The sequence below is a fragment of the Solea senegalensis genome, linkage group LG1 (genome assembly GCF_019176455.1).
Source record: "Solea senegalensis isolate Sse05_10M linkage group LG1, IFAPA_SoseM_1, whole genome shotgun sequence".
NCBI lineage: Eukaryota > Metazoa > Chordata > Actinopteri > Pleuronectiformes > Soleidae > Solea > Solea senegalensis.
The window spans coordinates 39461513-39486092 of record NC_058021.1 but is presented as its reverse complement, the minus strand read 5'-3'; the positions used below and the strand labels follow the sequence as shown (position 1 = coordinate 39486092).

The window sequence follows — 24580 nt, the reverse complement described above, 5'->3', positions numbered from 1 at the left end:
GAGGAAATGTGACAAAAGGAAGTCATACTTTAGTATGTCGACCAAAATGTGACAAAAAAAGTCAAATGTTAGTATGTCTTCGGAAATGTGACAAAAAAGTCATACTATAGTATGTCGACCAAAATGTGACAAAAAGGTCATAGTATAGTATGTCGTCCAAAATCACATAAAAAAGTCATAGTATTGTATGTCATTCAAAATCACCTAAAAAGGGGTAGGAGCGCTACTTGGAGGTGCTCTTACATCAGGATGGGAAACAAAGAGAAACAAAGTCAAAGGAAAGAGTCCAAGGCTATCACTTTTAAAACTCTCAATATTTAATGTAATCTATAATGTAGTGGCATGGTCATGTTAAAATGTTTAAAACAAACACATCTGTAACCAAGCCTTCATCAGGTATATTAATGGTTAAAAAGAGTTTTTTTGACTTTGCTTAATCTTCATGTCCATTTCATTTTTACAATCCACTGGTTTTTAGTTTTATTTACACCAAATCAATGTCACTCTTGTTTATACTTGTCTCAATTTGCACTTTCATTTTCAAACTGTAACTGTTCAAACTATAATAATATGTATATAATTATGTTAAAACAGCAGCCGCTTAGTTGGCTCAAGCCTTGGGCCGGATCTGCACAGTTGGAACAGCACAGGTGTCAAAGTACTTGCTGTGAAAAAAAAAAACCTGACAGGAAAAATGCAGCATCCTCAGGTGAGACACCATTCGTGTGGAACACAGGTGTTTTATGTGTTTACTGTTAGATTCCTTTATGCCACAGGTCTAGTTGAGCAAAGAAACTTCACACAAAGTGAAAAAATACATCAGGCGTCAAATCAGCCTCATGTAAAATAATACTTTTTTTTTTTCTTCCCGCATGGTTCTGCTGTCATTAACACTCAATGTCATTATTATCTTATTACTCTTCAAAATAATACATATCCTTTGGAAGTGAACAGAACAGGAGGTGAGAGGGGGCTGGTGTTAATTAGGACGAAAGAGACATCAGAGAGAGAAGAGGAAATCACACGTTTTTTTATTGGAAAGTGTCAGAGAGCACGTACCCGTCACAACAAAGTATGTAAGTAGTTCACGTAATGAAGTTTGAGGCGAAGATGATTCACCACAATGACATGAGGCCTGTCACCATTTTTACCTCCTCAAATGTAGCACATAGTCATTTAATGCATCGACCCAACTGCGGATTTCAGCCGAGTTAGGATTCATATGTGGGGCACAAATTATACATCCCTTGTTCTTTCTACCTGGAGATTAAACTGACACAGACACCAAAGGGTGTGAGCCAGAGCTGCCTGCATGAGGAAACAGCAAATATCCTATGCAGTGGAACACGATTAGCTGTCTGACAAGCATTTGGAAAAGCACATCGATGCTCAGGTGGATAAGGCGAATGCACCACTTTTCAATACAATGGTAAGGCGTTTATTCATTTTTTAAGTTCATGCTACTTTAAAGTAGGATCCTGGTCCTATTGTTGGTAGAAACGGTAGTGAAGTGTCATCTGAAGCCAATGTGGATCTACAGTATGTATACTGAGCTACAGCTACACGGGTACAACAAGTATCATTGGATTTACAGCACAGAGACGCCTTAAACATCTGAAGGTGAGAAACAACAGCATGACTTCATTGTTTAGGATATTGCACATGTGTAACAAGTAATGACTTTGCAGTCATCTTTCAAACAGATTCAGTGTGAACGTCATATTTAGTGAAAAAACAACAACAACAACATGGGGTTCACACTCTGAGGACTGAAAACACCAAGGAGCATGGTTATTGCTTCTGTTTTAAGTTGTCACAGACCAGAAAGCTTCATCTACAGCAAAATATTTAACAGAACGTCTTACAAGGCGAAGGGTTCAGTTATTTTGATAATATGACATAGAAGCACAGAAATGAGTCACTCCAGATCACAAAACACAGCGATACAGAGTTGGCAACAGGCTGAAAAGGATGGATGTGTGATAACAAGACACCTGCTGCAGCCTCAGGCGAATATTTCATATGGCATTATTATGATTATGTTGAACACATTTTCATTCACAGAGTAATAGAAGTGCAGTTGTTTTCCAATTATTGCTACGCTCTGCTTGACACATTGCATCCTGACAGAAAGGCAGAATAAAGCAATAAAAAAAATAAAATAAAATAAAAACCTACAGAACAAGGCAGAGTCGCGGTATCTTCAATATAGACGTAGGCTGGCTGTGAAATGAAAGCGTTTAAAAGTAAAAAGGCAAAGACTATTAATAAGTCAAAACAGACAGGAGAGCAGGATCCCGTTTAAACCGTTTAAGACACAAGTCACAGGTCTGAATATGATATGTTTGGCTCCATAATAACAAATATTCCTAGCTTGACAAAAATAATAAAAGCATTTCACAGACTCTATGTTATCGCCTCCAAGTTTCACCTTTAAAAAAAGGTGGATTTTCTGTTTATTTACCCAGACAGAAATCCATTAAAGGCATAGCTCAGATTTTTTAAGAAGTGCACCTGTTTCCGTGAACCAGCCTGGGAGCTGGACACTTGCTCTCACTAATAAAATGGCTGCCAGCAGGGACAGAAAAAGGCTTGACTAATAAAACATAAACCTGCTTAAGTCCTACGTCATCTCAACAATGCCACTTTGTCACAATTTGTCACTTTTCCCCTGCAGTTAAGGCACCCGAAGACTGGAAATGCACATTTGTAAAGCGCTCACTGCCTGCGCTTAAGTCCACAATGAAAATCTGCCATTTTTTGTCATGGTGAACAGGATTGGTTAATCCACTGGTGCTGCCATCTTGTCACTTGCCACAGGGACATATTGTGACTTCATTGTTTGAAATCCTTTGGTTGGATTTACATAAGGGATTTTCTCTATGGACTTTGGCCTGATCTAAAATGAAAAACACTGGGATTAAGTGGCGAACATAAGCAGGAATAGATTTTATGAGACAAGTCTTAACAATAGTTTTTCCTTCTGTTGCTGCCTTTATGCTGCGTGAGGTCAGTGTTGACCATACCTCAATACCTCATGCATCCACACATCAAAAAAAAAACCCTGAGCCATCCCTTTAATGAGCAACATCCTAGCCACACCTTCATACAGCATATACATAATGTCTTTAAATCATATTCTACAAAGTGTCCTGGCCTCGTAATCATAGTTTATCTACATGCAAGAGCTTCCATTCAGCAGTAACCAAACAGCAGTGATGTGAGGAGCAGCGTGTGACTGTGGAGTCAGATTTATAGTCTTTTCAACAGAGAGGGCCAGAGATGAATGGATGAGCCTGGCACTATTCACAATCCATGCTCAGTAAGTGAGGGGCTCAAATACAGAGGAGCAGCTCTGTGGCATAGTACACACTGGATTTTCAAATGGTGGACTTGATGTCGGGAGACAGTCTGCACATGTGCACAATGACAGAATATTAATAATATGAATACTAACTCTCTTATCAGTCAATGCTGTCTCACAAAAAAAAAACAAAAAACAACTACACTGACTGTGATGAACAATAAATTTCACACCTTCTTGCCCAGCTGCTGAGAAGCTGTGAAGCTCATCACAGAAAACATGTTTCACAGGGTAAACACTTTAATCATATGAGCATGTACGAGGTCCACAGATTACAGTGTGTGTTTGTTCCATATTGTGTATATATAATAGATGCTGATCTGTGTGTGTGTGTGTGTATATGTGTGTCAGTGGCTTCACTTCTCCTGCAGCAGTGCAGGGATGTTGATGTTCCAGCCGATGGCCTGTCGGTCAAAGCCGCAGGTGAACAGATTGCACGACTGGTTCTCTTCGTTCCACGCTGTGCAGCACACCATACGCCTGTGACCCTGCACACAGACACGGATTTAAAATGGTAGTTTTAGTGCTGTTGATCGTCCGGTCATTCGAACACCTTCCCCACTTCCCTTACCATTCTGTTGCTGCGTGGAAGTCTGGCCAGCCTCTGTCCACTCATGTCAAACAGCCGGACTTGTCGATTGTCGTGTGGCAGAGCGATGATCCTCTGGTTGGCAGAGACGCTGATCCTGAAACAACACATCAAGTTGTCTTTGGGTCAGATTTGGTTCATTTTCCCGTCTTCCCCTCAGGTGGACTGATAAATTTTCATTTACAATTTCATTACACACAATTCCATTTGCATGAACAGCTGACATGAGCTGCCCTTGGTGTCCCTGAGTCCTATATGGTATTCAGTATAATTTTCAGCAAAGCAAACACTACTGTCTTTGTAGTGGCCTTGTGTTGAGCAACAGTATAGCCCCCTTTACACCGTGTTCCCAGATTGCCACAAATTGCCTCCGCCACGGCTGACACATGAGTGGATTTTATACTGTCCATCATCATTCTCGTTCTCTCAAAACACCAAAAGTGCCACCAGCCTTTGAAGCAATAAGACAGTGTTTCCCTAACTTTCTCTATGGGAACCCACTTTTTTATGTGACTATGTGTGAATCCTGACAAGAGCAATTTTGTGCATAATCTAGCATAATCTGACTCATTTACAGCCATATTTGTAACACTTAATATCGTTTTAAATCTGGAACAATTGAAACACTGGAAACACAGAAATAAGGCATATATATGCACATCTGTAGACATGTAACTGAGTTGTGTAAGAATATAATTTTGATGGGACTAAAGTCCTAAGGAATCCTTTTCTTGACACGCTGCTGGTCTGTTTGACATTATTGACATGTACCGTTTACATTTGTTCCTTCACCCACCTGTTCACAGCCGAGTCAGTGCGGATGGTTGCTATAGGCGACCTCATGTTCTTCAAATCCCACACCTTGACAGTGCGGTCATCGCTCCCCGAAACCACATTGTCGCCCACCGTGAACACAGCCGACGTCACCGTGCTGCAAACAGATGGACACACACAAAGCCAGAGGCTGGTTATCAGGAACTTGTACAATAAATAATACCATCATTACTTATGTAAATATTATGTACATGGGGTTTGACACTAAACCAAGTACAAGATCAGTAAATTAACAGTGTGGCTCTTGAGATTAAAATGTCATCCTCCTTCTTAACACCAAAAGGATCACACTTCCTGTCACATAAGCTTAGCTGTAGGAACGATGTGATGCCTTCAATGATGACTTAACACCACTGCATGTGTTTGATTAATAAAACACTTTGATTAATAAAAAAAATAAAATAAAACAAATTAGGTCCAACCTCAAAGTTCCCACTCAACTAAGCTAAATTAATTATTTCCATGTAACACACACACACACACACAACTACATATCCATGTGCAAAATATCATTAACTGTAAATGATGCATGATGGGAATTAAATGGCAAATTAGTACATTATTTAAAAAAAACATATGGATGAAGTCATTACAAATAAGTGAATTTCAAAGGAGAAATAAACGACTGGATGCACATATTAAATTAGCAATGTAGATTTTAATCAGGCATTTAAAAAGGACATTTCCTTTCCCTTCTGCTTTTCCATTTTCCTGCTGCTTTTTCCCCCTTTTTCCATTAGCGCTTTGATTTGCTGAGTCATTTAACCTCTCTGTGACACGTTACAACGAGCACAATGAAGCAAAACAATGCAAGTTCGTCAAGAGAGCTCTATTGTTTATGAACAAATCATTTTGGAGTTCTTTTTAAATGACTGAATAATTGACCGTTATTATGCTGCGTTTGTTGACGTCAGTTTAACTTGAACCAAGTTTTGATTCATATTTTCTTGTTTCATTATCCAATAAAATATCAAATAACGAAAGCCCTTTTTATTGATTCATAAAATGAGTTTGCAAACAAATTATTGACAATTAAAATGATTCATCTCTTATTTATGCGATTCTTGTGGTCCTCCATACCAGCATCATCATCTCTTTGCCCTTAATCCCAATCAGGAGCGACACTCTGCTCCACACAGGAACATGGAGGTCAGGTTTAACCATGAGACTGTTAACATCCATCTGTGAGTCACTCGTCTGTGGCTTTTCTCTTCTTCACTCCCTGCCCTGTTGGGGTAGCCACGTTTTTCTAGCCAAAACGGGCTTCCTCCTTAATTCAAACTGACATGACATCAAGGCCTAATTATGAGACTTTGTCCGATTAAAGAGGCAGGAGCTCCAGAAAACTGCTTTATTGTAATAGACACCTTCTAACACCGCAGGGTAACGCCCACCTGGGAACGCAAGACATTCCAAGAGTGTTAGAGAGTGAGAAAGACAGGATGTGTGCGGAGTGGGAGGTGCGTGTGGAGCGTAATCAGACAAGGTAATTGATTAAAAGGTTGATTAAGGTTAAAGGGTTTTTTAAATGGGTGTTGTGCACGGGAGTAGTGTTACTTAAGGGCATCTCTGCAGTGTCTAACAAATGGAGACAAACAGAGGGAAGACTCCAATAATTGTTCTCATTTTCTGTGCTGTTACTCCCGTTTTCCTTCCCAAACTTCTTTCAAATTGCCGCAAACACTGAGGTTATTTTGGGAGGCAAGTGTTACAGAGCTCGAGTCACACCTGCAGTTTCAGTCGCGACAATTAAACTTTTCTTTCTTCGCCTTTACGGAGACAAACTATTAAATGATAAATGGTCTGTATTTCTACAGCACTTTTTCTAGTCTTGATGACACCTTAACTCTCATTGCACTACAATTTTGTCACACATAAATACAGTGCATGATATGTTCACATATCACATCCCATACCTGTCATAATTACACGATGCTGTAACAGCCACCTTGAGCAATTTGGGGTTGTGTCCATCTGTCACTGTGGCCATGACTTTCATCTCCCTTTCCTTTTTTTATTAGTGCTTTCATTGACTTGACTAAGTTTTTACTAAGAGTAAGACAAATTCCTAAAATGAAAATGAAACAATGCTGGAGCAAACCAAGAGGTTTTAGAGCACCGACAGTTGCCTATTAGGTGCAGGTGAATTCCTACAGCAGAAACAAGATGTCAAATCTCCACACAGAACCAACCCCAAACATCCAAGCACTCTGACAAACTTACTTTTCTCTCAAATGTCTCCGTTAGCTGTATATGACTTGAGAGACAAATGTGATATGGCGGCCTCATTTGTAGAGCAAGTCTGCTGTCTTGTCTCGTTTGCTCTGGGCCATTTTGTTAGCACAAGTGCAGTTGTCATTACTCTGCAATTAAGGCGGGAAAAACGAGAGGATGGGGGAGGTTGGACAGAGGGTGTATGCTGCACTTTTAGCTGCCACGTTCGCTGTCAGGGAGTATTAGCAGTAATTGCGAGCGAAGAGGGTGGAAACAAAAGGGGATGGTCTCCCCCTCCAGTTCTCAACATCGTCTGCATTTTAAAGCATTCACATTCTCTTCTCAGCCGCTGCCTCTGTCAATGTCACATGATATCGCTATGCAAAATTGAATATTCTGGGTAATTAGCAATAGAGATGTTGTAGCTTCTGACTAAAACAAAACTGCATGACTGCACAGAGGCACGCCTAATGTATGTAAGGAGATAGAGCATTTTAGTTTCCTATAGTAAATTTTAAATATATTTAGGTTGGGAGTGTAGGAGTAACTCAGACAGACAAGAGAACAGGAAACCAACTCAGTAGACAAACCACAGAGATGTAGATGCATGAACTGTACACGGTCACCTACGAGTCGATATATTAGACTGATAATGTATTTAACATGTTGTTGTTTGTAAAACACTGACTGTTAGCTACACCAGCTTCTCCTGATACCTTTCGTGCAACTTGCTATGTGCTACTTCAAATTAGAGTTATTTATATAGCTGGCTTCACTGCAGAAACGCGGTAGAAATAAATATAGCCATGGTCTTACAGACATACAACATACAGACATGTCAACTGTCTGCAAGTTTATTGGAGGAGATATTTTCAGTGGCCATTCGCAAAAAAATGATGGAGGGAAGGAAGGGAAACAAAAAGAGGAGCACTGTCGTTAACTGAGAAACAATAGTGCTTAATCTCATTACACCAATTGTCTATGGGAGAGAATTAAAGTGGGATCTGCAGGAATTATACATGTTGGGGTCACACATAATGAGCTCTTTGTAATCCCCTCACTCGCAATCAAAGACTGCCAGCCAGCCTGCACACACACACACACTTACACTCACACTTCTTACGTCCTTTAGAGACCGCTGTCACTGAAAGTCACAGACGAGCCTGACAGTCATCGTTTTGAAATGAGCGGCTGCAATTGAGTGTTAACAGCGCGCAGAGTGCCAAATTACACAGAGTGGGGGATTAAAGTAGAAATGGACAGATAAATGAACAGGAAAGCAAGCGAGAGAGAGAGAAAGAGAGAGGTAGACAGAGAAAGACAGGAGAGAAGGACGGAAAAGCCACTGAAGTAAGGAGAAGTGCTCAGTAATGAATGAGAGGCAAGTGGAGGATTTGGCTTAGAGCAGCCGGGTATGTAAATTAATGTGGCACTGTGAAAGGTAAAATAGAGGTGCTGAAGGGATTCTCCAACCAGAGAGATGCCACAGCACCACCCTGTGGGCAAAATAAAGACTCCAACATATACACATATATGTGTGTGTGTGTGTGTGTCAAACTGACTCAGTATGTCCCTGGAAGACGTTGACAGAGTGGATGGACGGGTCTCTGAAGTCCCACAGTCTGAAGGTGGTGTCTCTGGATGAAGTGACCACCAGCCGCTGAGTAGGGTGGGTGCAGCAGTGGGTCAGCTCCTGGTCATGGCCTGCAAAACACACATAGGAAATTCAACTGTTTCAATTATTCACAGAAAATATGGTTTTAGATCCTTTGAGTTTTGACTCTTCCCCTGCAGGATTATAATGGCAAATGACAGGAGAATACGTGAACTAAACTACTTGACTTAATTAAGCAACACTAATGTTCACATAAGAGTAGCATAGGGAAACTTTAACAGCCAATTACTGCTGAATAAAGTAAACAACCTGCTCCTATTGTCTTCCCTTTTAGTTCCTTGCCTTGCTTTGGTTAGGGTCAGTCTCCTGATTTCAAGAGTCTTTGTATGAAACAAACAGAAATGATATATAAACATATATAAATCAACCAAACTGCAACTGGATTGCTGGATAGTATTAAGTAAAAGACAAAATCAATAATGTGAAAAAACAAAACAAAAAACACAATATAAAAAAAAAATTAAATGACAAATTGACTGTAGGTGTGAGAGTGGATAGTTGTTTGGCTCGCAAACTGTCCAAGGTGTACCCCGCCTATCGCCCTATGGATAAAGTGGTAGAAAATAGATGGATGGACGGATCTAAACATAAATAAATAAAAATATCAAACAAGTAAGCAATGCCATGCTATACTATGACAAAGCACAAGCTTGCATGCTTACCAGTCAGTGTATGAACCAGTTCAGATGTCTCCACCTCATACAGGTTGGCAGCACGATCCCAGGAAGCAGTCACCACTTGTCGGCCTCCAACCAACCAATCAGCTGCAATCACTACACCCTGGTGGCTCTTCAGTGTTGCCGTGGCCACCCGGACAGTGGGAACCTCACAGGGTCCCTCTCCATCCACCTCTCCTTCCTCTCTGTCTGATGAGTCCTGGTCATCATCACATGGGGCCTACAGAGCGAGACACATCAGTCCATCATTCAAGTTGTTTTTTTTTTTTTAGCTAGAGCAGAATTATTCACAGACTCTGCTCTTCTTCTCCAAGACAAACAGACCCACTGAGAAAATCTGATAAAAATACTGACAAAAGCAGCTTCCAATTGAAAACCTGTGTTGTTGTTGTTGTTGTTGTTTCATTGCTATTTGGCAAACAAGGGATGTCATGGGGCTGTGAGCCAAGCTAGGCAGCTTGTTTGTCTGATAACATAAGATCCAGATATACGATGCTCAAAATCTCTCATCCAGTTTACTACCGAGATATGAAATGTGTGGCAAAATATGTGGCTGGTCTGGTTTCTACTCCTGACAAACAAACAAACAAACACTACTCTGACTCAAGGAGATGAGAAGATATTCACTGGTGAACAAATGAAAAAATTGTAACAAATCAATATTTTTCATTTCTCCAGGTGAGAGAATTAGTAGATATATTTGGAATAATTATACAGACACATTTCAATGATGTGAAAACACAGATCTAGTTACTTTTGACATTTCAATGTGGAAACTGTTATTGATTGTACCTTTAAAAGTCAGGGTCAAGAGCAGTAAAAAAAATGACCTACACTGACATCTGGTGGTGGTTGGGGGGCAGGAAGCTGCACCATGTAGCGCCAGATGTGAGCTGTCTGGTCTCCAGAGGCTGTGCGAACATAATTAAATATCGTCAAACACACCGAACATTCCCGTCAACATACAAGTGTCTGTCCATCTCTTTTCAGCCTCTACTGTTTTGAGCAAACAGTTGTGAGGAGTGTCAGCAAACACACATGCATTCATATACGAACCTGTGAGGGCCATCTGCTCTGTGGGGTGGAACTTGATGGAGTTAACTGTGGGCAGATGACACACAAGGACGTTATCTATTATGCCATGTGAGCAAATGTTGACAGACACCTTGTTATATCTAAGATTAACCTATAACATGTAATTCCAACATGAACCATCTGCACAACAGCTACAGTACTTTTTACAGTACATTTTTTGTAAGTGTGAATTTTCCAATTACCTGATCCAGCATGACCTGCATACCTCAGCAGACACTTCCCAGTCTCTATGCTCCACAGCAGAGCTGAGTGGTCTATGGAGAGAGCAATGAGGAAACATGTTGTCTTTAACACAGCATCATACACTACACTTCATAGTGAGACATAAAAGGAGAAACAATGGATAGATCTTATGGAGCTAAAAGTAAAGGAAAACATAAAATTGCCTTTAAAATAGTGCTGGACAGTATGAACAAAAATGTATGTCATGCTATTTTTCAAAATTTCAACATTTTCATGGTATACAGTGGTATTGTTTTTATGCATGAGCATGAGAGAGTGCTCTAGCGAGAGAGAGAGAGAGAGCAATGAACACCTGTGTTCTATTTTTACTGGATGGGAGCAGGAGAGTCAAACACAATTCCAACTTTAAAAGTGTTATTTTCAGAATAAAAGCCCCCATTTTGTAATAATAATTTTGCTTTTTGATCATTTTGATTTCGTAATCATTCTGGGCCAAAATCGTAATTGAAACACACAATTAATTGCCCAGCCCTAGACAGAAACATGGTTTTAACAATACAAGTTACAGACAAATATACTGGCTACTTTAACACCCAAATCACTAGGTGGGGTGCAGGATTTGGATATGAACAGTTGCCAAGGAAAATTACACTACACCCTGGCCTGTATCCAAACTTATCCCAGTTGAGTTCCTGTGTATTAATGAAGGAGCTAGCATTGATGTGGTAGGAGGCTTTGTTATACTGCTGATGAGATCCCTTTGCAAAGAGAAATATGCTCCCTTCCTGATGTTTATACATTGTGTCTAAATGGGAGGAAGCATGGTTTTTTATGTATTTGTTTAATGACAAGATGATATAAAATAGTATAATAACTTGTGCACACAAGATAAAAAAAAAGGGTTAAGGGCCACATAGAAAACCCATTGTTGTCACAAAAATATTAGCACAAACAAAACTACTATCGCGCACAACAGCTGCCATCAATCATCTTCTCTACACTCTTTTCTTCCACTGACTGCACTACGCCATCAGAGTTCATTTGCCAGCAATATAATAATGTCATACTACACCCTTAGTTTTGGCTAATTATCCCTGTTGAAAACCTCTATGCAGCATGCTGACTGTTAATAAAGAAAGAAAAAATGCCATATGTACTGTAAATGAGTCAGTGAAATGAATGCCTTGTACCTGCAGAGGCAGTGCCCAGGACCACCGGCTGAGTGCGGGTGACACTGAGGTCCCAGATCCCGTCCCGGTGACCCACATATTCCTTGAGCAGCTGGCACAAGGCCCGGGAGCCTGTGGTGGCTTTGAAACTGGAAACAATCTGAATAGAAGAGGAAAGAGTTGGAGATGGTCACACAGAAGAAGAAACATTGATCATGGTCAATGTAGTAACAGTTCCAGGTGAATCAATTTTTGTTTGTTAAAATGAAATAAAGCTACATGGCAAAAAAAAAGTTTCACACATACTGTATCACACAGTTTATAGCTGCACTCTGACAAAGGGATTGAGAGATGAGATGCAATTTAACGTAATAGCTCCTCGGCCTGTAGCACGAATAAAAATCAGGAGTTAGCTGCCTTCTTTGGGCTTAACTTTTACTCTTTTATCTGCTCAACTAACCTGCTCTTTAACAGCTCTGACATTAAATGTACCATTTTGCAAATTTCTACTCAGTGACTCCCACTTATCATCAAGTAATAGACAAGATGGGAGCAGAAAAAGTAGTAGAATAAATCTACAAATTGTTAACATGATGCGTAACAAGCTCAAACGTGTAACTGATGACATCAAGGAGTTGTGTCTTAAATGTGCTCACAATGGGAGAGCAGCTAATGACATATTTAACAGGAAATCTTTGTCAATTTAGTCAACAGGAACCTGATGTCATAACCACCATGTTTGAGGCCGATTGCACTTCCAGCTTGAAATGTGAAGCCCAGGAAGGATGGAAGTAGCAGTTAGCCACCAGAGGGTGAATCCTAAATGCAAAAAGGACTCTTTAAATGGAGGTCTGTGAAAAAATAAGACTACTTCTGATATAATTTATAGTTAATATTTTCCTGAGGAATCAAGTGTCTCAATCACTAGGGTCAGGTGTTCTTCAATAGCACATGATGCCAATTTTGCAAATTATGTTTCCATTTTGAGGAAAACAGAAGATAAAGCATGGCACATATGAGTGGAAACCAGTGTGATTGACAGCTAACGTCGTCCAATAGGTGCCTGTGGGTTTCTGGTTTCAAAAACTGACACTGTGCCAGCTAAAATTACAAGGCTTCAGTAAGTGAGATAGTTTGGCATCTGGGAAACTATGTCCACGTTTACACAGTCTATGGCTGAAACATCACACTACAGAAAGACAGCAATTGTTTCATATATTAGTAGAAGACCAATTTAAACTTACTTCATGACATATCTACATCCCATAAAAAACGGTTTATACTTTTAAGGTTTAAGGTTTCAAATTGTACCAATCTGTGTGTCACTGTAGTTTTAATTTCAGGCCTCTTCATATGTCAATTAAAGTACAAGTGCATGGACAAATGGTGTAAAAAGGATGATCTAATGACTTGTTTACACATGATCTTCGGTCACAAAAGGGAACTCAAGGTGGAACTGTAGATTCCCTTGTCAGAGAGCAGTCCCTGCACTGTACATGCTGCTGAAAGCAGACACTGAACACAGTGATAAGCTCAGATCACTGGGAGTCGTTAGATGCAGCAGCGAAGCATCTGGTTCACATGTGTCACACTGTGTTAATGTGCACTCTCATTCTGTCTGTTGTGCTTACACTCACATTATACTACGTTACAATCTCATTTGTTGACTGCCATTAGAAGACATGATGATGAGCAGGTCATGTATCCAGTGATAAATTGAGGATACAGTTAGAGCAGATCATTAGTTTCAAGTACATTCAGTCAAACCAAAATTAGTTTTTGGCCATGTTTCTTAGTCAGCTGGCAGGTTAGCTGTTTATTATATAGCAACTAGTACTGTCAGGAGGTATCTTTCAGAGAGGACAGTGTCCCACTCTTCATCTAGCTCACACTCTGGCTGCACTCACTTTCTCTGTTTTAAGAACAACAAGAGAATTGAGAATAAGATACTAGGGAATCCAAAGGTCAAAGCTCTAATTAACTCATCGTTAAAACATTGTTTTAAACAGTGGTGTTTAAAAGAAAGTTTATACAGAAATGTATGAGAGTTACCTGACATAACTGATGACTGAGAACCTTTACAGACATGTTGAGCAATAGAGTGCAATACAGTACCTCCAGATATGAGCCTTTTGGTTTGGCACAGATATCACCAAAACAAAAAACATGCCTTAATTATTATCATTATAATAAACATTTTTCAATGAAAATGGAATGCAAGAGGTTTAACAAACTAACTTGTCACTATTGTCTGTCTTTTGCACATGTTGGTGGCTGAAATTTTTTTCTCCCTAAATCAGCGCCATTGTAAGTTTCCCCATTCTTTGAACAAAGCCAAGCAAAATGACCAAAAAATCCAACTGAGATTCAACTTAGTGCGACTTCCAAAAAGCACGTTCCTTTATGAAACTGTATAAACGTGTTTTTGAGATTGAACAAATGCAGCCATTGACCCTGATGATCTGTGGCAGGGTGCAGAGCAGAGAAGAGATGAGGAGTCAAGGTCAGATTTTAGTTACAAAGAGACTCAGCCCACAGCGTCCACCCCACAATACTTAGTTAAAACAAACTGAGCATTCAGGAAGTTACCCATGAATCTCCGCCCCACAACTCCCATGAGGCCACACTGAAGTTGCGAGGTCCACCTATTTTGCCATGGAAAGTGTACAAGCTCTACATCAGGGTTAAAAAAAATAAAATAAAAATGTAAATGCGATAAAGTGATGAAGGCTAAAGGTCAGAAACTGCTGTCATAACATTCATCCATCTATAAATCCAACAGTTTAACAATACATGGTCAGTTTACTTTGTTTACCCATAAAAACATATTCCCCCTTGCTGATGTTGTGATGGTCTGTTACCATCACCACAGGCCTGAGTCTCAACAGCTCATGTGATGACACAGCTGAAGCTTCCAGTCTCTGGAAAACAGGTTAATAAAGCCGAGACCACATACCTTGCTGGTAGAGGCTTTGTAGGTCGTCTTCAACTTCTGTGACAGTTGACTGGTGCTGTGGCTGGCTGTAGGAAGTTATAAAGACAACAAATAACAAGAGGATTACTGGTTGATTTCGCTGCTTCAGCACAGTCTAAAATGGCTTTTAATGACCTCTGATAACCTGTGGCTGAAGAAATGCCACCATGTAGTAAGACATGTATTCCACAGCAAGGCTGATTATGTAGTTACTAGGCTTACTTGAGTAAAACAGGCTTATTTTCTTGTAATTCAATTTCATAAAGGATATTTAAATTGGGTAGATATAACAATGTATCCTTCAAATCAATTAGTCTGACTCTTTGTCTGCTGCTGTGTGCAGTAATAAGTAATATGTACTGCATTTACTAATGTAAATAGGGGTAATATGAGAATGTATCAATCCCATCAGACTAAAACATGGTTGTTGTTTTTTTTCCTGAAAGCTCATCAGCACATTTTTGGTACAACTCAAAATGATCACTTATTTTCTTCATATCAACACACTATGTGCTTTACGACACAGCAATTTCAGTTAAGCTGGATGTTTGGTGTTCAGCAATTCCATATGCAATGGTGATATGGAGCAATGAAAATCAAATGTATTGCATCTTTGACCAAAGCACTGACCTTAGAGCCATACAGCCAGTCATTGTTGACCTTTACATGAACTGAGAGATGGATGAATAACTACCAACTGCTGTTTCTGAAATTTCTGAACTCAAGAACAAACACACTGGCTCAATTCAGACCAGACTCAAAAAAGACAATTCAAAATAATTCCAAACACTAATCCCCCAGGAGACAGTTTGAGGGAAGCAAGTTGAGAAACATCGGCATGTAAATGCAGCGAATAGGCTTGTTTCAAAAACATTGTTTGAATCTGGTAAATCTTTTGCAAGAAACATCAGCAAAAGAGACAAATCAACAGTGTTTAGTTCACAGAGGTGCAAATACTGCCCTGGCCAACACAGAAAACCTACTTGCAGCTATAATATGAATATGGCAGTGAGGCTAAACTAACTCAAACCTAGTTTGCATTTTTATCGGGCAACAACCAGCGCCTACCTGCAATAAAACAAAATCCATCAGTTATTCATTTTAGCGGTAGCCTGCTGAGCTGCTGAGGTCCAACAGGGCTGCATTCACCAACTCATTTGTCAAAGTCTTAGCTTACAGCTGATCTACAGTGTGTAGCAAAAGGCTGTGTTGCTTTGTTAACAGCAGTAGGTTTGTTTCATTAATTCCCTCAGGTTCATGCTCATAAGTCATTTTCTTTGTGAACTAACATGATCTGTGCCTCGTGTCCGAGGTCAATTAATACACAATGCTGGTGATGCTATTCATTAGAATCAACTGAATGTAAAATTGTACAAAGATAACTATAGAGAGTTTTATGTTTTTTGTAATGTTGACAATGCCATGTGTGTTCACCTATTGTGCAATGTGTCACTTACAGCATACAATTAGGGCATGATTTGGATAAGATATATAATTGTGATTTTTCTGACAAAAATTGGTGTGCAATAAAATATTTGAAACAGAGCTTCAGTTTGATATTGACGGTGTTGTTTCAAAACAAGATTTTTTTTTACAATAAAATAAGCTTATATATACACACTATGCACATTTTAACACCTAACCACATTTGATTACTGTATTAACTTAGCGTGTCGGGTACAAAGTGTTCCTGGGATATACTGGACCTTTTGTTTTCAAGGCTCCCTTGGTGGGATCTCCTCCCTCAACAGTCTGTCCATCTCCGGTCAGACGCTCATTCAAGGAGTCGATTTCCCGGCGTACTGTAATGTTAGCACAGTGACAGGGCATCAGTAAGCAAACACTACCTGCACTTTGAAACCACCTGGTTAGTCAATCAACACCTGAAGGTCAATAGTGTCAGGTAAAAGGAAAATATCTGGAACATCCCATCAGTTACTCACATTCAAGGTTTTCGATGTACAGATTTTCAAACTCGCGCTCTATTTGTCCGAAAAGGTCGAGAAGATTGCTCCGTAAAGAGAGTGGCAGTTTGGAGTCCTGCAAAGAAAGAACAAAACTTAATTAAATTAAATTAAATGAATCTCTATATCTGAAATATACACATAAAAACCCAGTATCATTTTGAACAAATCATTGTGGTATTCTCTTTTTAATAAAATATAGTCTATATAATAGATGTATAAAGACCTTAACTTCAGTGAGATCAAATGTTTTCCCACATTCAGCAGTTCAGCAGTAGGTTTTGCACTGACAATGTCTCAGTGTATAATATCATGAATAAGTTTAGGTGACTCATAAAACAAACACCACTAACACAAACAGAAAGAAACCCACATATATCTCTTATCAAACACAGCCTGTGTGTTTAATCTGCCACCAAGTGTACATGGGTAAATACGCAGGTAGATTTGAGCTACAGAACTACAGCCTACCGAAAATTAACCGTCTACACACACCAGCCAGAGTCCAACCAGTCAAATTCTACATTTCAACTGACTTACCTCCATGCTGAGCTCCTAGGCGTACATCGATATCAAATGCCCACCAGTCTACAGCAGGTGAGCATGCAAAGAGACGAAAAGGCTGCCATGAACACAATGGACTCAAAAGCCTGCATTTGACAGCTCACCTTGAGAGCTGAACCTAATTTCTACATCCATTCGAAAGACGAGGAAACTAAACATTAAAACATCACTTTTCTCTTTCTTCTGGTACAAATTTAAAGTAGCAGTAATGACATTAACCGCCTGCCCATTCTGTTAGCACCACATGTCAACACCTAACCAAATAGGTCAATTAGCAAACAACAGAGAGTCCTTATGCTCTTAAAGCAGCTTACTTATGGCTCTAAAACCTGCAGCATACTGTGGCTCATAATGACAGCATTCAAAGCAGGGAAGAAAATGCAATTGTGTGCAGCATGTGGGTTTGTAAAGCTGTCTGTGCATGTGGAACGTGTGCTGTGTGGGGCAGACCAGGCACATAAACAGAGCCAGCATGCCTTGGCAATAGAGAAAAAAGGCCTGTTGAAAAGACTAATCAAACCCGGACAAGCAGGCCATATTAAAACTTGATGAGACAACCAGCCAGTTGCAAGCCGAGCTGTACTTTTAGAGGCTGATATTTCAAGGACGTGGCCGGGCAGAGAAAGTAACTTCTAAAAGGGCTTCCATGGTCCAATGATGAACACTGACAAAAAAGACAGCACTGACAGCATCAATTTTTTAATGCAAAATCTGAACTTATGAAAAAGCCAAACATGCTTTTCAGAAAATCAGCTGCTCAAAAAGAAACACATCTCTCTTCGGTCAACAAGTTTGATCTGTAAGTACAGGGAAAAAAATGACGCAGATCCCAAAAAACTTGACCATCACTTACAAACCCTGAATATAGTATCTTCAATTCAATTAAATAAACTTTATTGATCCCCAAGGGGAAATTCAAGGTCCAGGTGACTGTCAGTGAGGTCACTCTTCAGTCAACAAAAGTTAACAACCATGAAGATCCTGATCAAACACAGACAGTTTTCATTATCTCAGAAGAGACTTTGCATTTGCATCAGGAAATGTCCGTGCATCAAAACAAACAATACTCCATTTATGGAAGAAATCAATTAATAGCAAATCCAATTTAAATGTTTGGTGATGGTTAATCACTAACTTGATGGCACCAGAGGACTTAAAAAAAAGTCACAGTTGATTCTTTTGTTTCAACACAAAGAATGAGTAACCAATACACACATCCATGCCAGCCTGATTAGAAAAGCTTTAATATAAACACTCAATGTCAAACCCAGCTTCATTCGTTGTTTTCCCAGCAGGGGAGGCCATACTGCAAACACATTGTAACACTGTTGATGTTTTAACACCAGGTAGAAATTAAAAGCAATGCTGCTCAACCGGCTAGAACTCTAATCACATGACCTCCAAAAAAACAAACAAAAGAGTTTCACGTCACACAACAGAATAACAGTTACATTTCTTAACAGTAAATAACTCTATGGGACATAAACTTGTTTTTTTTTTGTTTTTGTTTTTTTTTAATAAACATATGGACAAGAAAGTATGTGGCTGTTGTCTAAACATATGTTACTGTATATTGTACAAGGTGGACATGTGTCACAGGAATGGGAAGAGAGGGAGAGAGAGAGATAGATGGTGAAATGGGAGAAGGTGTGGGTGTTTATGCATCTTCCTCACCTGACCCTCCAGCATGTCTCCTCTGTGGATGCCCAGGGGCCTGTCCTCTGTGCTGTTGGTGCGGCGGATAGACAAACTGTGAGCCTTGCGTTTCTGCTTGGGGTGGCGGGCTGCTGAAGCAGAGCCGCTGCTGCTTCCGCCCTCAACAGGCATCCCTCCTAGCTGCCGGGAGGCCCTGCCCCCTGCTCAAGTCCTACCTGAGGAGCAGGTAAACAAGCTCGCTGGTTGGCTGCTGGGTAGGTTTCGTCTGTGTGTTATCGCCACCTACCTGCAGGTATAAAGGAATCCAAGTTCCTGTAGATATCTGAACTAGCAGAAATAGATGTACACCAATCAGCCACAACATTAAAACAGGTAACTCAATTTGGTGAAGTGGCTGATCTGTGTATTTGTAGATTTACTGCAATAACTGTAAAATAGCTAGAGAATCACATTAATAACAGTTCACAATGAACTTATTCATAAGAGGACATAAACATTCATTGATTAATCACAACATTAAAATAAGTCATGCTGTAGCTGATCAGTTTATTTACATTTAAGATGCTCATTGGTGTAATATAGAAATATAAATATAGAAATAGTATTTGACTTTTTACAAACATTTCTTTATGTTATAAGAGTTAAATTAAACCTTTGTGCTCGATTCAATAGCTGCAGTGAGACACTGTAACAGGTACAGATACTGAATAATTTAACTAAATAAGGAAGGGTTATTGGTAAACTGTGTCCCATCCGAATTCAACATCAACAGCTGAAGCGTGGCAGGCCTCAGGTCCTGTAATGTGTTTTTCCACAAACAACCTTATATTCACATGGATTTGGCAGGTTTTGATGTCTGGCGCGTGGTCCTGACTTGCTAAAATGACAACGCTTTATTGGCCACTGCACGAAAATATAATTAATGTGGAAACCTAGCATTGCAGTAAATGTAATATCATCTGGACAGCGGTTGCTGATATAGTAACAAGCGAAATGTTGAAAATGAGGAACTATGACATGCGCCACGACATACATGTATTTACTGCACATTGTGCCCAATAATTAACCAAGCAACTAAGTAGGACAAATTACTCTGACCACCACTTGTTTTCATAATCTGTCACCCAGCAGTTTTCCTGCACGGACACGTACCGACACTCACCGCAGCCTGTCACTGCCTCTCTGCCTTTACCCTCGTCCAGCACTGAGGTGGTGTGGGAACGGGGTTAGCTCCATGCTAGCACGGCTAGCCGCCACATAGCACCGTCACTGTGGCGACTAATAAACGGCACCGAACAGAGAAGGTAATGAGTGGAGGAACGTTCTTTAGCTATATATGAGTAAGCATTGTATTGACAAACACGTAGTCAACGCGTGACTTCAGTTTGTCAACACATTTTAATCGAAATTTTCAGACATATGAATCTATGTGAATGTATTTTTATATTATGTCACGTGGTTTGCTTTTGCCTGTTTTAAGCCAATGGGCTGCCACGCTGCCGCCAAGGCGTCCAATGAACAGCAGTGACGTCAGACTGAGGGAGTGAAAGCTAGGTCTTCTGAGTCAAGAGTGCTGAGCTGTAAAATGTTACCATAAACAGACGCAGGAAACGATTTAAACCGCGTTTTGTCCGGCGGTGACAGTGGAGAACGTCTGTGAGTAAGTGCCCATGTTATCGGTTTCTCTGTAAGTGGTGTGTGTGGCACAAAGTTCATACTTATGTTCAGCTGTCATGTCTAGGCCTGGGTGGTGCTGGTGCGGGCTGTGGTCCGATGGCGTGTTTACAGTAAAACCTGGAGTGGCTTTTACTGAACCCGGATTACTACTGCCATAATCCAGTGGGTTAATGCTGCATCATTACATTACATGTCATTTAGCAAACGCTTTTATCCAAAGCGACTTACAAAAGTGCATTTAAACATTTGGGTACAAATAAGAGCCAGAAGTAAGTAAGAGCTTCTGCATCATAATTCTTCACCTGTTATATAATACATTATAAGTTATATATAATATATATCTCGTTTCTCTGGACTCATGAAAAGTATGCAAAGGCAAATTACAATACACTGTAAATACACCAAATAAAACTGGTTATAATCGAGATTACATGCTTAAAATACAGATATTACCTTTCATTTCAGATAATAACTGGTTTATTTCTATAGCTATTTATTGATATTTACGTGTGTTAGAAACAATGAAATTGTATCCAGTCTAAGATGGTATCTATCTTGTCTAATTATATATATGTATAATTATATAGATATAATGTTGGTGCATTACCCAGCCCTATCTATTACTTATTCTCACAAAACAAACTGTGGTGCATTTGTTACAATTCTGAACTGATATGTGAATTTGTGAAGGTTTAATGGTTTTCAAGGTTTTTAAAACAGATATTTTGACACATTTTAGCGGGAAATGCACAGGTGTAAATGATAACATTAGCTCTGTTCACATCATGTAAATCAGTACAGTGTGAAACGTAGGAGGCTAAATGGAACTTGGCCTTTCTTACACCTGTGCTTTTCCAACTCTGCCATTGTTTGAGTCACATATTCTATTAATTACACCAATTTATAGTAACCTCAATAACAAAGAGTTGTGTTACTACAGATCCAAGTTCATTCCATGCCAGTTGTTGTCATCCGTGTATCTCCTGATCCTGATTTGGTGAATTCCTGTCCGTCTTTTGCAGACACCCGCAGCCTCAGACCGTGTGATTGGTTTTCTGTTTCGTCAGGCGATGGTGCGGCCTGTGTGGGCGGTGCTACGTAGAGTGTACTGCCAGGCTGTTGCTGCACAGCTGAAACCTAACGTGTTTGTTAGCGTGACAGCACCGGGACTGTTGGAAAGTGCCGGGTTTTCAAACAGAATCAACAGCCGCAGAACGTTTGCCAGGTAAGCTCGTGCCCTGTGTGTTTGTGGAAGCTGTTCAGGTGGTGAAGGTAGGAAAGCCACAGATAAGCCTGCTCTAAACTGAGCTTAGTGACTGTGCTAATGATAGCTGACCTCACTGTCAACAAAGCCTGTTGTCCCATACGAGAAACATTTAAAACGTTGTTCAACGTGATGTAGCTTTGTGTATTTGTTAAACTATTCACTTTTACAACAGCAGTTAAGACTTATGTATTATAGACTCTTAATTTCGGCATACATTTAACAAGACGAGCTGCACTTATTAGAATATATCAATATTATAATATATCAAATTGATTTAAAAATGTACCTAATATCTTACTTAATATCACGTTTTTATTTTTTAACTAATAATGTTCTGCACAACATAAAATGTATGTCACAACAGTTTGACTTTGTAAACCTTGGGAGATTAGTGGTCATTAAATACACTGTGATCCACATACAACTGTCTGTCCTCTGCTCATGACGCTGTGCTGCAGTGAGACCAGACACCTGTCATCTGCAGCCAGGATGCCTGAGATAACCACAGATCACCTGGACGAGAAGCAGGTGCAGCTGCTGGCTGAAATGTGTATCCTCATCGACGAGAACGACATCAAGATCGGAGCTGATACCAAGAAAAACTGCCACCTTAACTCCAATATTGACAAAGGTACTGTGCGTTAGCCGCAATTGCAAGCAGTCATACGCACTATATTTTACTTGTGTAATTACTGTGTACTGGTGGTCATTCGTTTATTGATTTTCAGGGTTGTTGCACAGAGCTTTTAGTGTCTTCATTTTCAACCATGAAGAGAAGCTGCTCTTACAACAGCGATCTGATGCCAAAATCACTTTCCCAGGTCAGTGGTGCAACATTAAACCTCCCAGATTGACCCACATAACCAGGCCCAGCATTAGAAGGCAATGTGTGTAACATATATGTGTGTGTGCAGGCTGCTTCACAAACACATGCTGCAGTCATCCCTTGCACACAGACAGTGAGCTGGAGGAGAAGGATGCAATAGGAGTGAGGAGAGCTGCTCAGAGGAGACTCAAAGCTGAACTGGGCATCCCCATGGATCAGGTAAAATCCTCTGCGTGTGTGTGTGTAAATGTGTATCAGAGGATTATTGAAGGCTGTGGTGAATATTTGCCTTGTGTGTGATCTCCTCTGCTTCAGGTGACTCCAGACGAAATGACATACCTCACAAGAATCCACTACAAGGCTCAGTCAGACGGTGTTTGGGGAGAACACGAGATCGACTACATCCTCTTCATGCAGAAGGTAGCACAGTAGCATCTGCTGAGACTTTTCTTCAGTTTCCCCATTTGTGACTCTATTTCCTGTCCACATGGCCAGAAAAAAACATGACATGCAGATAACACACTGAAATACAGATAAATATAGGCCAAGAGTGGAGTGGAGCAAAGCTCACATACGTCTTATTCGTCTGTGTGAATTAACACAGCCTCATTTAGGAATTTGCTCCATGTTTAAAACAACACACCAGGCTCTTCTAAGCATAAATATTTAACCAAATGTACCATTGCTTTTGTTTTTGGTGAAAGCAGAAAGATTTTCAACTACAAACAGGAGCTGCCTGGCATACACCTCCACATTTCAGAACTCCTTGCCACTCGTGCAATGCAATTGTGACAGGGTTTCACTCAATAGAAAGGCTAAGTAAAACAAGAACCAAATGTTAATTTTGCATGTCCATTGCATCAGAAGAGACAAACTGAGGGTGAACACTGTGATATACAGTGAAACACAATTTTCACTCACAAGAAAATGGAGCTACAGCAAAATGGCGTGTGTCTCTGTCATGTTTTTAAGTATTTTAACATAATTAATTGTCTCTGTGAAGGACGTGGAGTTGAGTCCAGACCCCAACGAGATCAAAAGCCACTGTTATGTGAGCAAAGAGGAGCTGAGGGAGATGCTGGACAAGGGCAAGCGCAAGGAGCTGGAGATCACACCCTGGTTCAGCCTCATTGCAGAAACCTTCCTCTTCCAGTGGTGGGACAACCTGCAGAACCTTAAACAGTTCATGGATCACGACAACATCCACCGCATGTAACCGCAACCAGGCTCACGCTCTACCTGCTCTCCTTCCACACCTGAGGATTTCACAGCACTCGCATGACATACGAGCACAGCCAGCGGCGCCACTATAGACCTCTGACCTCTAGATGTGGAAATATAGTATCACTGGCTTAAGATAGTAGTGTGTGAGAGGTTTCTACACTAGCAGAGAATGTTTTAGTCTTATTCAACCTAAAAGGCGACATGGCTCGCTCTGAGGTGTTTATCAGCACAGGAGAGGAAGTAACACATCAGGTAATGAACACTGTAAGGATTCACAGATGAAACAAACATCTGACATTTTAGCAGGAATAAGTCTATTTTTATATATTAAGTGCCTAAGTACAGGTTTGTAGGCTGGGGTGAATTGTCAGGATGACAACTAACACTGAATTGTGTCGATAATCAATGAACAGGCTGTAGCTTTGTACTCTTTTACACAATAAAGATTGGATCGTGGTCACTGGCAGTCGATGGCCGAATTCTCATCACACATCAGAGACATTTAACTAGTCACAGCATTTCTGACAAAATATAGGAAAAAGGCACGCATTTATCGATATCTTGTCTTCAAATGTACATTAATAAAGTTATTTTCTGAAACTGAAGGGTGTTAGTATTTAAAAAGACC

The 24580-nt window shown here is 40.1% G+C and overlaps 2 protein-coding genes across 14 annotated transcripts; one reads left to right on the top strand and one right to left on the bottom strand.

Annotated features, from left to right (window-relative positions):
• Window positions 1-1012: 1012 nt before the first annotated feature.
• wdr37 (WD repeat domain 37) lies at window positions 1013-20732 on the bottom strand. 10 transcript variants are annotated; one of them, XM_044037308.1, is made up of 15 exons: window positions 20677-20711; window positions 20121-20236; window positions 18977-19244; window positions 16718-16814; window positions 16481-16576; window positions 14757-14821; window positions 11822-11960; window positions 10631-10702; window positions 10410-10454; window positions 10188-10264; window positions 9339-9573; window positions 8564-8705; window positions 4750-4884; window positions 3936-4050; window positions 1013-3852 (listed from the first exon to the last, which is right to left on the bottom strand). In XM_044037308.1, the coding sequence occupies exons 3-15, from the start codon at window positions 19127-19129 to the stop codon at window positions 3721-3723; spliced, it is 1503 nt and encodes a 500-aa protein (XP_043893243.1). In that variant the 5' UTR covers window positions 19130-19244; window positions 20121-20236; window positions 20677-20711; the 3' UTR covers window positions 1013-3720. The 10 variants fall into 10 exon arrangements, with proteins under 10 accessions (XP_043893243.1, XP_043893235.1, XP_043893277.1 ...); XM_044037300.1 differs by lacking the exon at window positions 20121-20236 and having other exon boundaries at window positions 20677-20732; XM_044037342.1 differs by lacking the exon at window positions 20121-20236 and having other exon boundaries at window positions 18977-19285; window positions 20677-20731.
• idi1 (isopentenyl-diphosphate delta isomerase 1) lies at window positions 20504-24557 on the top strand. 4 transcript variants are annotated; one of them, XM_044037393.1, is made up of 8 exons: window positions 20504-20618; window positions 20700-20797; window positions 21658-21860; window positions 22361-22533; window positions 22631-22723; window positions 22817-22947; window positions 23044-23148; window positions 23732-24557. In XM_044037393.1, the coding sequence occupies exons 3-8, from the start codon at window positions 21706-21708 to the stop codon at window positions 23942-23944; spliced, it is 870 nt and encodes a 289-aa protein (XP_043893328.1). In that variant the 5' UTR covers window positions 20504-20618; window positions 20700-20797; window positions 21658-21705; the 3' UTR covers window positions 23945-24557. The 4 variants fall into 4 exon arrangements, with proteins under 4 accessions (XP_043893328.1, XP_043893344.1, XP_043893320.1 ...); XM_044037409.1 differs by lacking the exon at window positions 20700-20797 and having other exon boundaries at window positions 20539-20618; window positions 22391-22533; XM_044037385.1 differs by lacking the exon at window positions 20700-20797 and having other exon boundaries at window positions 20539-20618.
• The last annotated feature ends 23 nt before the right edge of the window (window positions 24558-24580 follow it).

What these genes read in the sequence shown, in the direction of transcription:
- wdr37 (XM_044037300.1), bottom strand. Translation starts at nt 19,129, where the DNA reads ATGCCTGTTGAGGGCGGAAGCAGCAGCGGCTCTGCTTCAGCAGCCCGC. An exon ending in GGGAGCCTTGAAAACAAAAG is followed by an intron (nt 14,822 to 16,480) that starts GTCCAGTATATC and finishes AACTTCCTACAG; the next exon opens with CCAGCCACAGCACCAGTCAA. An exon ending in ACAAAGCCTCTACCAGCAAG is followed by an intron (nt 11,961 to 14,756) that starts GTATGTGGTCTC and finishes TCTTCTATTCAG; the next exon opens with ATTGTTTCCAGTTTCAAAGC.
- idi1 (XM_044037393.1), top strand. Translation starts at nt 21,706, where the DNA reads ATGGTGCGGCCTGTGTGGGCGGTGCTACGTAGAGTGTACTGCCAGGCT. An exon ending in TAACTCCAATATTGACAAAG is followed by an intron (nt 22,534 to 22,630) that starts GTACTGTGCGTT and finishes ATTGATTTTCAG; the next exon opens with GGTTGTTGCACAGAGCTTTT. An exon ending in TGGGCATCCCCATGGATCAG is followed by an intron (nt 22,948 to 23,043) that starts GTAAAATCCTCT and finishes CCTCTGCTTCAG; the next exon opens with GTGACTCCAGACGAAATGAC.